The 12,902-nt window shown below is 39.2% G+C and overlaps 1 protein-coding gene across 3 annotated transcripts in view; it reads left to right on the top strand.

Annotated features, from left to right (window-relative positions):
* LOC127650907 (chromodomain-helicase-DNA-binding protein 4-like) overlaps nt 1-12,902 on the top strand; it is a 37,657-nt gene that overhangs the window by 16,109 nt on the left and 8,646 nt on the right. For 2 of the 3 annotated variants that reach the window (XM_052136557.1, XM_052136556.1), the window contains exons 16-31: nt 57-257; nt 344-481; nt 672-793; nt 2,673-2,846; nt 3,322-3,463; nt 3,618-3,749; nt 4,046-4,163; nt 4,330-4,454; nt 4,746-4,838; nt 4,936-5,074; nt 5,163-5,332; nt 7,422-7,614; nt 7,791-7,877; nt 7,983-8,074; nt 8,786-8,919; nt 12,487-12,631. In XM_052136557.1, the coding sequence (XP_051992517.1) occupies nt 57-257; nt 344-481; nt 672-793; nt 2,673-2,846; nt 3,322-3,463; nt 3,618-3,749; nt 4,046-4,163; nt 4,330-4,454; nt 4,746-4,838; nt 4,936-5,074; nt 5,163-5,332; nt 7,422-7,614; nt 7,791-7,877; nt 7,983-8,074; nt 8,786-8,919; nt 12,487-12,631 (2,205 nt within the window). The remainder of the gene's footprint in view (nt 1-56; nt 258-343; nt 482-671; nt 794-2,672; nt 2,847-3,321; nt 3,464-3,617; nt 3,750-4,045; nt 4,164-4,329; nt 4,455-4,745; nt 4,839-4,935; nt 5,075-5,162; nt 5,333-7,421; nt 7,615-7,790; nt 7,878-7,982; nt 8,075-8,785; nt 8,920-12,486; nt 12,632-12,902) is intronic. The other variant, XM_052136558.1, reaches the window with a different exon arrangement.

Below are 12,902 nucleotides of genomic sequence, written 5' to 3'. Positions count from 1 at the left end.
GGCATTCACTTATCTTTATTCTACAATTTTACATTTGTGATACGGTCTTTCTCCAGGGTCACTCTAAGGGTCCGTTCCTGGTCAGTGCTCCTCTCTCCACCATCATTAACTGGGAGAGAGAGTTCGAGATGTGGGCCCCCGATATGTACGTTGTCACTTACGTCGGTGACAAGGACAGTAGGGCTATCATTAGAGAAAACGAGTTCTCCTTTGAAAACAACGCCATCCGTGGTGGCAAGAAACCCTCTAGGATGAAGGTTAGTGACATGGACCCTGCGCATTTTCTTGGAGAATCTGATTCACAGGATCTGTATCAATGATTTTTTTCCTCATCACCCTGCAGAAAGAAGCCTCTGTGAAGTTCCACGTGCTGTTGACCTCCTATGAGTTGATCACTATTGATACGGCTGTTCTTGGCTCCATCGACTGGGCATGTTTGGTAGTTGACGAGGCCCACCGGCTAAAGAATAACCAATCAAAGGTGAGACCAACATTGTCAGTAATACTGTTTGGATATTCTTCCTAATAATTCAACCAAAATGATTTAGGGTGCTGTGGTTAAAGTTCGAGAGCTGACTTTTGGTGTGCTGAAGAGCTGATACGTTTTTTATTTTTTTCGTACATTATTATGATAGTTTGACGTACTAATGTGTACTGTGGTGTTATTTTAGTTTTTCAGGGTGCTCAACAACTACCCACTGCAGCACAAGCTGTTGTTGACTGGAACTCCTTTACAGAACAACTTGGAAGAGCTTTTCCATCTGCTCAACTTTCTCACACCGGAGAGATTCAGGTGTGTGCTTTTTGTTTTTTTTTTGTATGCAAAAATTGATAAAGGTTTTTGACATTAAACAGTTTGACCGTAGTCACAAAACACTCAATGTCCAATAAGGAATTATCCAATTAATCTTGCAAAAATGACAAGTGTTGATAAATTGGAGAATTTGGAAGGGATAGTTCACCCATAAATGAAAAGTCTCTCATAATTTACTCACACTCATCCCATATTTGTATGACTTCCTTCTGCAGAACACTAAAGTTATTTAGAAGAAAACGGGGTCCAAAATTTGAAGCTTCAAAAAGCACAAAAGTAATCCGTAAGACTCCAGTGGTTAAATCCATGTCTTCAGAAGTAATATGATAAGTGTGGGTGAGAAACGGATCAATATTAAAGTCCTTTTTTACAAAAATTTCTCCTCACTACCCAGTAGGTGACAATATGCACAAAGAATGCAAATCACCAAAACAAAAGAACTCTTAGAAGAGAAGAATCCTTAAGACCCGAGTATACTTCGCCTTGCTGATCTCTCCTCGCACAGTATGCGTGATGTAAATTTCGTCATAAGCCAGTCCGCGCTCCCCACGTGCCATCAAGGTTTTATTTGTTTTATTATGGTTTATCATTGCCCTGATGCCGACCCATATGTTTTGAGAATATAATGCAGTTTAATGATGCCAAATAAGACATGCACAGAATTGTTGAATTATACTGGTTTCCACAATATTAATGATGTTGTTGATTTTGGTACTAAGTTGATTTACCTAAGGGGCCATTCAGACCAAGGTCAGAAATTATCTTTTTCATTAAGGGGGAATATTTCCACCCTGGAATTGATTTCCGAGGACAAATCCTCCCCCCGTATTGTAAGGGCAATTATTTTTTTTTCTATCCTTACAAATTGACTGTCATCCTTTTATAGTATGTCAAATACTTTCATTTACTGTTATTGGAATAAAGTTACCAAAAAAAATGGAATCAACATCAACTAATATTTGTAGGGCTGTTATTGCATTGGGTTCCCAATTTAATTTAATTTGATTCAATTATATTGCAATTTTGAATTGAGTCAATATAAATGTATTTAGGAATATTTCTGTTACATAAGTGAGATGGACTGATGGGCCGATGAGCATGGAAGTGTAGCACAGGAAGCAATAGTGTTACTCACTAGGACAGTTTATTTTGAATGAGAGGAGCGAACAGTCATGGAATTGAGCAAGAGAGAAGTGGAGTGTCCTGTCCGGGACAATGCTGCAAGGATATGCCACTGACTCGGCACCATCTTCTCGACAGACAGCACACTGCAAATAATGTTCAACAAAAATTAAAATGAACATTGCGACTTGTGCATTTGTAACTATCAGTTATTCTTAATAATAATGTAAAAATGCAACCTGCCTAATTTTAAATTTCAGGGACATTTTTATAAATTTCGGTATTATTTTTGCCCCGATCCACCATTTAATTTCCGACCCTGGTTCAGACGAATAGCATTCTTGCACTAAAAAGCTAGATGTAATGTAACGAATGTAACATCGCACCGGTGTCTCGACATGCTTTTAAAAAGTTGACTTTTTAGCCTGATACAGCATCTAATAAAACTGTGTTGAGACACTGAACAAACATCAAGATGCAGCGCAGTGGTCAAAGACATCTGTCGAGAGCATGTTAACATGGAAAACAATGGGAAAAAACTGTGCAGATGGACATAAAATCAAAACATAGTACAAGAGGTTACTTTTGTTAAACGGACAAACGAGAAGGCATTATGACTGAAATATCACTTTGTAATGTAAAATAATTATTGGAAGATATTCCATATTTACTAAAGAACTAAAAAAAGGTCATATGCTGTGGTTTTTAACGTGTTTAATCTCTTTTCAATCCTCAGTAATTTGGAAGGGTTCTTGGAAGAGTTTGCTGACATTGCCAAAGAGGACCAGATCAAAAAGCTTCATGATATGCTGGGTCCCCACATGCTTCGGAGACTCAAAGCTGATGTGTTCAAGCACATGCCCTCTAAAACAGAGCTAATCGTCAGAGTGGAGCTCAGCCCCATGCAGAAGTGAGTGTGGGATGAGGGTTGGAAAGAGGAAACAACAAGTGGACAAGAGAAAAATTAACTAAAGTAGAGGTTGTGTGTTTGATAATTGATTGATTTGTCCCTCTACATTTACTGTAGTTGCTTCAAAGTTTAAATATATGTGCTGGTGTGGCTTAGTAGTTGAAGATCTGAGCTGGTAATCCAAAGGTTGTAGGTTCAAACCTCAGATTAAAAGCGGTTAACAAGCCACTTGCATTGTCCCCTTGAGTAAACTTAATACAAGTTGCTCCACAAGTGTTTTCCCGCTAATAAAAATGCACTAACAGTTGTTTAGATAAGTGTCTGCCAAGTATATTTGGGGTAATGACCTTTTTAGTTCCTAGTGACACTTTTCCATCTTGCAGATTACTTAAAGTATTTAAAATGTGTTTTATTATACTGCGTGGCAGCTACTTTTAGTATGTTCTTGATCAACCTCTTTGATCTGTGAATTCAGGAAATATTACAAGTTCATCCTGACGCGCAACTTTGATGCTCTGAACACTCGTGGTGGAGGAAACCAAGTTTCTCTACTAAACGTTGTCATGGACCTCAAGAAGTGCTGTAATCACCCCTATCTTTTCCCTGTTGCTGCTATGGTACGGTCCACATTTCTGTGTGTGTGTGTGTGTGTGTGTGTGTGTGTGTGTGTATATATATATATATATATATATCTATTTATGAACATCTTTTATCAGTAAAATAGTAAAACATAATTGCCGCACACTTATTTCTGATTGACTGTGAAAATAGGAAGCTCCTAAAATGCCCAATGGGATGTATGAAGGCAGTGCTCTGACTAAAGCTGCTGGCAAACTGCTGCTACTGCAGAAGATGATGCGCAAACTCAAGGAGGGTGGACACAGAGTGCTCGTCTTCTCTCAGGTGAGCATGCATACATAGACTTGCGTTCTGAAGGACTAAACAACCATCAACAAAAAAAGGATCTCTTCTGTCCGATACCATACCGTGATATTGTCTTTATTTTTATGGATGTTAAAAAAAATCCTTTGTTTGCATGTGGAACAGTTCAGGTGTCTAAACATTTTCAAAGAATGACAAAAATGAAACCTGGGACTTGATGTGAATTATTAATAAGTTGTGACTAATATGTTGCATTGGACTTGTGAGTTTGGTGATAAACTTTTAGCAAGGTTTATAATTTTGTTTCTCTTCGGTAGATGACCAAAATGTTGGACCTGCTGGAAGACTTCCTGGAGAATGAGGGCTACAAATATGAGCGTATCGATGGCAGTGTCACTGGAGGCATGAGACAGGAGGCCATTGACCGCTTTAACGGTGAGTCAAGATGTTTTTTGACTATAAGGGAAAAATGACCACCAAATCCACAAACTGGCCAAAGCAAATCTACTCTTGAGAATTATTCCTATTACGCTCTGTCTAAAATGAATATTTAATTTATGAATTCCCAAAGTTAAAATATATATTTTTTTCTCCTCCTAAGCTCCTGGTGCTCCTCAGTTCGCTTTCCTGCTGTCGACCAGAGCTGGAGGTTTGGGTATCAACCTGGCAACCGCAGACACTGTCATCATCTATGACTCTGACTGGAACCCTCACAACGACATTCAGGTGAGATCATGGTTTTAAATACAAAGGATTCCTGCTGGTCTTCTAAATGGATAAACCTAGAGGGAATATAAAGGATTAGTAATTTGGAACGATAATTGGAATTATGGAATCAAATAAGATACAAATCTGCTAAACCATTAAAATAATATCCTATTGAAACAGTTGAAGTTTGGATCAGTCCCAAACCAAGTCCTTGTTAAAGTAATTTTTTGTATTCACATTTCAGAAGCTTGAGAGTTTTCTGTTTTGATTTGGTATGTTGTCCTCATCCTCTTTATTTTCTCTTTGTAGGCCTTTAGCAGAGCTCACAGAATTGGTCAAAACAAGAAGGTGATGATATACCGCTTTGTAACCAAAGCCTCTGTAGAAGAGAGAATCACTCAGGTATACTTGAAACCATCTTTGGGAAACTCCAACCATCCAAAGTTTCTCCAACCACCTTTCCAGTCAAAACTGAAGGTCCTTTCTTGTTTATCTCTAGGTGGCAAAGAAGAAAATGATGTTGACTCACTTGGTTGTGCGTCCTGGATTGGGCTCAAAGACTGGTTCAATGTCCAAACAGGAACTGGACGACATCCTTAAATTTGGAACAGAGGAGCTCTTCAAGGACGAGGGAGAAGGTGGAATTACAAACATCTACTGAATTTTGTATGCTCTCAGTGGAGAAATTGAAGTTGATATTAACACACATTACATTTTTCTATTAAGGAGAAAACAAAGAAGACGACAGCAGCGTGATTCACTATGACGACAAAGCCATAGATCGCCTGCTGGACCGTAACCAGGATGCCACAGATGACACAGAGATCCAGAGCATGAATGAGTATCTGAGCTCCTTCAAAGTGGCACAATATGTGGTTCAGGATGAGGAGGTGGTGGTGAGTGTCAGTTAGAGCATTTCTGGCAAACGTCTTTTTTATTTTTTTACAGTTTATCTTTAGAATGCAAATTCCAATCTTGAATGTGAATGAACTGCAGGACATTTTGCGGAAATGCTCCAAATGTTGTGAAGGTCCACCCAAGGGGGCGTTGGGAATTAAAAACTTGCAAATTTAGCAAATCAACAAGAAGGGGCAGTGGGGGCTTGGTGGTCAAGGCTGTGGGTTACTGACCAGAATGTTAGGGGTTCAAGCCCCAACACTGCTGAGATGCCACTGTTGGGCCCTTGAGCAGGGTTTCCGTTGTCCGGTAATTACCGGACATTGGCCGGTAAAAAAATTAAATGTCCGACAAAATTAAATCTCTCCGGTCAAATTGTCCGATTAAAATTGCCTAATAATCCCGTCCCCCTAACACAATCTGAATTTGAGAATAAGCCTAAAATGTATAAAGCAAAAATACACCGATCTCTTGCTATGTTATAAAGGAACAGGCTCTATCGTTTGAAAGTTATGAAACAACATCGCATGCTGCATTTCAAATAAAGCACACGCCTAAAACGGCTGCAATATAGACCTAAACAACGAACGATTGAGTGAGACGTTTCAAATATGGCCAGGCCCAGGCAGACTAGCTTTAAAAGCTTTTTTCAGAGGCCAGACGATGGTGAATCAGGAACATCTCATTATAGATAGATCAGTGCTTCTAATCCGCGCGATTCGTGCAGTTTTTTTCTCTATCATCAAAACTGAATAGCCTATGTTCATCAGTGCATGGTTACAGTCTATATCAAGCAGGGACACATTTGTGTGCATTTTATTTTGTGATTTCACCGAATTAATAGAGAGTCTCCGCAACGGCGATAGATTGAAAAGCGGCCCTAGTGAAGATTGCGCAACTTCGCGCAGCAGCGTCGTCCATGCAACTGATAGCAGCGGACACGAAGCTCAGCTTGATTTCAAAACAACAGATTTTAGCGCTAGATCTCTTATTTAATAACAGACTAAATGAATGATCTGCTAGTTAACTGGAGATGTTTTATTTATTTGTATTAGGTACATCCGTGCCTCAATGTTTCAAAAAGTGAATGTGTGTGAAACCACAGTAAAAAACAATTGCCGTTGATTGACGCCAATCGGACGTTCATGTTTTTTTTTTCGTCTATTTGAAAGTTAAGCTAATAATAATATGTTGCATTCTATACGGCCTGATTATGTCATTTTTTAAGTTACATAGACTGCCTCCAGTTTTCCTCAACTTGACTAATTAAGAGGCGATATATTTGACCGGCATATCATCAAAATGTCCGTAAAACGAAACCTCTGCCGGTCACTTTGACCGGCACCATTTTTTTCTAGCGGAAACTCTGCCCTTGAGCAAGGCCCTTTACCCCACCTGCTCCAGGGGCGCCGTACCATGGCTGACCCTGCGCTCTGACTCCAGCTTAGTTGGGATATGCGAAAACAACTGCATTTCATTGGCTCTGTACCTGTACTCTGCACAATGGCAATAAAGTTGAATCTTAAGTTGAATCTTAAAACAAACCGTGTCCGGCGATAGTCAATCCATGTTAATGCCATTCATGGTTAAAGACGCTGACTACCACACCTGGAGTCGCAAGTTCGAATCCAAGGCATGCTGAGTGATGCCAGTCAGGCTTTCTAAGCAACCAATTGGCCCGGTTGCTAGGATGGATAGTCATGTTGGGGTAATCTCCTCATGGTCACTATAATGTAGTTCTCGCTCTCAGTGGTGTGCGTGGTGAGTTGTGAATAGCGTGCGGAGAATAGCGTGAAGCCTCCACACGCGCAAAGTCTCCACAAGCCACGTGATAAGATGCACGGATTGACTGCCTCAGACATGAGATTTGTCCTCTGCCGCCCGGACTCAATACGCCACCACGAGGACTTGGAGCACATTCAGGAGAAAAGGGAAGAAATGTAAGAAACGTTTTGAGACGTTAAAGAAAATAAAAAGATTAAGTCATTGTGACAATAAAACCTCATGTACACAATGTCTTTATTTCCCGCATGCCCCTTGGATTTTTTCACATTCTCTCTTATTCACTCTGTTGTCTGTCTTTCTCAGGAAGAGGAAGTTCAGAGGGAGATCATTAAGCAGGAAGAAAGTGTGGATCCAGATTACTGGGAGAAACTGCTCCGACACCATTATGAGCAACAGCAGGAGGATCTGGCCCGCAACCTGGGCAAAGGCAAACGAATCCGCAAGCAGGTCAACTACAACGATGGATCTCAGGAAGACCGCGGTGAGAGACGACGTGGTAACTCAACAAAACGCCGAAAAACAGCTTGAAGAAAAATAAACCATGAACATATAGAAGTTAAAATGCACAACAATTGGAAGAGCTTAAGAACATTACTATATTTACACAATGTTTTTGGTATTCTGGTTTACAATATACAAGTTATTTGGAATTTCTTTTGTGCTCTTTTACAGACTGGCAGGATGATCAATCTGACGGCCAATCAGATTATTCTGTTGCCTCAGAGGAAGGAGACGAGGACTTTGATGAGCGAACAGAAGGTGAGTTGATGACAGACTTGATGAAAATCAAACAGAACAGACATTTTGGAAATGAAAAGCATTAAAAAGAGATGTAAAAAAAAAAAAAATGCCATCTGCTTGCAGCCAATTCACGGCGACCCAACAGGAAAGGCCTCCGGAATGACAAAGACAAACCCCTGCCGCCCCTGCTGGCCAGAGTTAGTGGCAACATTGAGGTGAGTGAAGGATATCTATTTTTAAATTCCATTTATAGAATATTAAACAAATATTATTCCTTCCTTTCAGAAATGGGCACAGACATGGAGATAAAAATAAATAAAACATTAAGATGCAGTTTATTGTTATATCAAAATCCAGTACTACCCAGAAGAATAGTGAAGATTTGGTGCATAACCTGGGACTTTTAACCATAAACTAACCCAAAACACACCAGGGACTCTTAATTTGATATGGCTCCGTTACAATGCTATATACCAAATTAAGCTTTTATATTCACCAGGTGAGATTTAATGAGGAATAAGGTTTATGATTATTCACAAGATATGAATTGGAGACCCAATGAATGTGCTGACGATGCACATTTCTATATAGTTGCATTTTTCTTTGCATGCATCACTTCAATTTAGAACACTTGAATATTTAATCAAAATAAAATATTAACTGATGTATAAAAATACAGATAAATATTGTCAATGAGGACAGATTTAGATGTTGCAAATTCCCATGTGACTGTTTATTTCACCTCCTAGAGGCTACTGTTATACTGTAGAATACTTGTTCCTTGCACCGGTCACAGTGTAACATAGAGGAATAATAATATTCTTTTTTTTTGCGCATCAGTTCAGCTTTGGCATATGCCATTGTGTTCTTTTGCCTTCCCATTCTAACATATTTACTCACTAAAAGATGTTATGTTGATTTGTAAGGTGTTGGGTTTCAACGCTCGCCAGAGGAAGGCCTTCATGAATGCAGTAATGCGTTATGGGATGCCGCCTCAGGATGCCTTCACAACCCAGTGGCTTGTCAGAGACTTGCGTGGCAAATCAGAAAAGGAGTTCAAGTGAGTTTAAACTAATTTGGAAGAAATCTATAAATTAGAGGTGGGGGGGATTGATTGTTACAAATTACAATTCTGGACAAATTATTTTAAAATTGTCTCCCTGATGAAAAATTGCTTTATTTAATTTTAAAAGATTACACATTTAGCTTAATGCTAATAAACTGATTGATGGGTAAATACAGGAAGCTATACTTTTTTGCAGAGTTCAATACAGAACTTGTTTTCTCTCTGATAAGTTTTATCGCATTTATTCTTTACATTCAGTCCTTTATTGCTCCACTGCTGCAGCCGTAATCCACTGCAGCATAATCCACAGGATTATTTGTCAGGAGTCCTTCTGCTGATTCTGTCTGACACTGATTTAGTACCATAAGGCTCATCAAACTGTTGGATGCAGTGAACGACATGTCGCACCCCCATATTTATAATCTTGCAAATGTGCACTTCTGAATGCAAAGCAAGGATCTCCCTGTGCTCAAAGCGAATTTACTGTGCGGAGAATGGAGACTTCACCCGCAAGCGGTGAACCAGGCATGCGAGAGTTACGAGCAAGCTGCCGTATCACTTCGCATCACCCCAAAAATGCTCACACGCTGTCATCAACCAGTGTCAAAAGCGTAATGACATGAGAGACCCAGTGTGTGTGTGTGCAAAAATAATAGTTTTGAGATTTAAGCTTCAGCAAATTAAACATCAGCATTCACTTTGTTTTATATCTGTATGTATTTTGTCTAATAATGCATGGGCAATGTACACTTAAATGTATCTTGCCAATAAAGCTTTATATAATAAGAATAATACATTTTATTTTATATAGCGCCTTCAAACTCAAGGTCGCTTTACAGGATGAGAGTAAACAAACAAAAACAAAGTATAGATAAATATATATAACCAGTTTAAGAGGCGGAGAATCATAGGTCAAAGAGATATATTTAGAGATTGATTTTGAAATCATGTATGGAGGTTTGATCTCGGAGGGAATGAGGTATAGAGTTCCAAAACGAAGGGGCAAGTGTGCAAAAAGTCCTACCACCTAGTGAAGTCGGCTTGCAATGGGGAATGAATAACGGGCTCAAATCAGATGACCTGAGTGAGCGGTGTGGGGTGTAGCAGTGGGCGAGATAAGTTAAGTAAGAGGGGGCAAGACCATGTAAAGCTTTGAATGTTGTAAGGAGAATTTTGTATTTATACGACAGGACACAGGGAGCCAGTGTAGCCTACAAAGTATGGGAGTGATGTGAGAGGATTTCTTTGAATGGGTGAGAATGTTTTCTGCAATAATTATTTTACCTTTTGTACAGCACTTTGGTCAACCATGGTTGTTTTAAATGTGCTCTATAAATTATTATTGATTTGATTGAGATCCCTAGCTGCTGAATTCTTGATGTATTGCAGTTTGTTTGTTTGTTGTTAGTCGGAAGGCAAAAAGAGGGCATTACAATTGTCAAGTCTAGAATTAATAAAGGCGTGAATGAGTTTCTGCGTCTTTGGTGCTAAGAATGGAGCGGAGTCGTGCAATGTTATGGAGATGATAGAAAGCAGTTTTTGTGAGAGAAGTGATGCGAGCGTGGAAAGAGAGTGTGGGGTCAATGATAATCCCAAGGTTACAAACTATAGCAGAGGGCCTGACCAGGACACCATTTATATCGACCAACTAGGGCTGGGACAACGCGTCGACGCAAAATATGCACGTCGATTCGTCGGACCCAAAACAAAGATGGCGGCGCCGGCGAGTAGTAGCAACAAGAGTGGCTCCTCAGACTATCAGAAGTGCAAGGCGGCATGCACTCGTTCCTCTAAAGTATGGGAATTCTTTAATTTAAAAGGAAACAATTCCGTGATATGTCGTCTTTGCAAAATGGAGATGGCCTTCCATTCTAGCACCACGGCAATGCACCAGCATCTGAAGAGGCGCCACCAGGTTGCAGCTGCAGATGACAGAGCACCGTGAGTTTTTTTTTTCAACTCCCCACTTTGCACTCGATGTTGGAGTAGGCTATAATACGTTGTCAACACCTAAAGTTTTCGCTTATAGCTATTAATAATGCGCTTATAGCTATGAATGTCGTGAAAAATACATGGAGGACACTGATAACGCGCTGACAGACAGGACCAAGCAGGTAACATTTAATAAAGTCTCAACTTTCAAATTTGGTCATTCAAAGAAAATTAAACCATAAATAGGCCTACTATTTTGTGGCTCTTTAATGTGTCGTGACAGATTGCCTCAGTTAAAGCTGCTCGTGAACCGATCATCTTTTCCTTGGTTAATTTATAGCATCAAATAGGCTAAACATGAATGTAGCCTACATCAGAAGGACTGTTGTTTTAACCACGGAAAGATGTCAATACAGTAGCCTACAATCCATTATTCAAATTCAAATCCACCGACGTTAATCTTCTCTCTCCTGACTACTTTGTCGGACAAAAATGGCGTATTATGATTGATTGATCAGATCGCCAGTCAATCAAACTCCCGGCAAATGTTTTTTTTTTTTTACATTTTATACACCCCAACCCCCGATGAAACCGGTATTACCGGTGTTGTCACAAGTCGATTAATCGAATCGAAATCGAATCGGACTGAAAAAATGAATCGTTAGATTAATCGATGCATCAAAAACAATAAATCGCTAGATTAATCGTTTAAAAAATAATTGTTTATCCCAGCCCTACGACCAACTGATCAGGGAGACATGATAAAACACTTGAAAATCCAACTATCAGTACATCAGTTTTATCAGTGTTGAGTTTTAGAAAGTTACTGATCATCCATGAGTTGATGTCCTTAATGCATTCAGATAGGGAACTTGTGGGGAATAGGACAGTGTGCTTAGAGCTGATATAAAGTTGAGTGTCAACAGCATAGCAGTGAAAGTTGAGGCCATGATGGCGAATGATTTGACCTAGAGGAAGCAAATAGGTGATGAACAGCAAAGGACCAAATACAGAACCCTGGGGAGCACCTTGAGAAACGGGAAAATTATTTTATTTAAACTGACAAATAGAAATGTAGTTTTGGGGCCAGAGAGGTAAGAAATGAACCAGGACAGAGCAATGCCTGAGATGCCAATTGCAGAGAGCCTAGTGGCGAGTATGATATGAGAGACTGATTTCTAAAAGGACCAGGAAAGGGATTAATTGTATCTGCCCATTTGATCCGGATTATTTAGAAATTCCACTGGAAAACACCAGAAGATTTTGCCCAACTTTCAATTACAACATGCCCACTGATTTTATGGCATGTATACATACAATTGTATCAAAGATTTATACCTTCAAAAATGTGTCTAATTAACTCTATTTTAACGTTTAAACATTTACATAATAAAATGCATATTAAAGAAACTAATTCTCACAAGTTCTTTTTGAAACACAGTTTTCGGTAAATGGAATTATGATGTATATTTTAACGTTTGTTTTAATGTACCATGATTAATAACAGAAAACTGAGCGACTATTTAGTTAAATTTGAATCAATGCACAGCCCCAGTGAGAATATTTTACAAATGCAAACTTTCCTATAGTTCTAATGGCATTCACCTTAATTTTTTGCTTCTCTCTCAGGGCGTACGTTTCACTGTTCATGCGGCACTTGTGTGAGCCTGGTGCAGATGGTGCTGAAAGCTTCGCTGATGGCGTTCCTCGGGAGGGACTCTCACGGCAACACGTCCTTACCCGTATTGGTGTGATGTCATTAATTCGAAAGAAGGTAAATTAGTATTGTATTATTTTTGTCAAGTTTATTTAAACCAATAGAAATCTTTGCACAGTACATAACGTTTTTCTGTACAGTTGACTGGGCAAGGCAAGTTTATTTATAGAGCACATCTCATACACAATGGCAATTCAAATTGCTTTAAATATAGTAAATGATAAAGAAAATACAAGATGCAATTAATTTTAAAACCAGTTAAGAACAAAAAATATTATCAGTAAGTGCAGCAGAGTGCTCAGTCAGTAAATGCACAGTTAAACAGATG

The sequence above is a fragment of the Xyrauchen texanus genome, chromosome 10, assembly GCF_025860055.1.
Source record: "Xyrauchen texanus isolate HMW12.3.18 chromosome 10, RBS_HiC_50CHRs, whole genome shotgun sequence".
In the NCBI taxonomy this organism is placed as follows: Eukaryota; Metazoa; Chordata; class Actinopteri; order Cypriniformes; family Catostomidae; genus Xyrauchen; species Xyrauchen texanus.
This window is presented reverse-complemented; position numbering and strand designations above follow the sequence as displayed.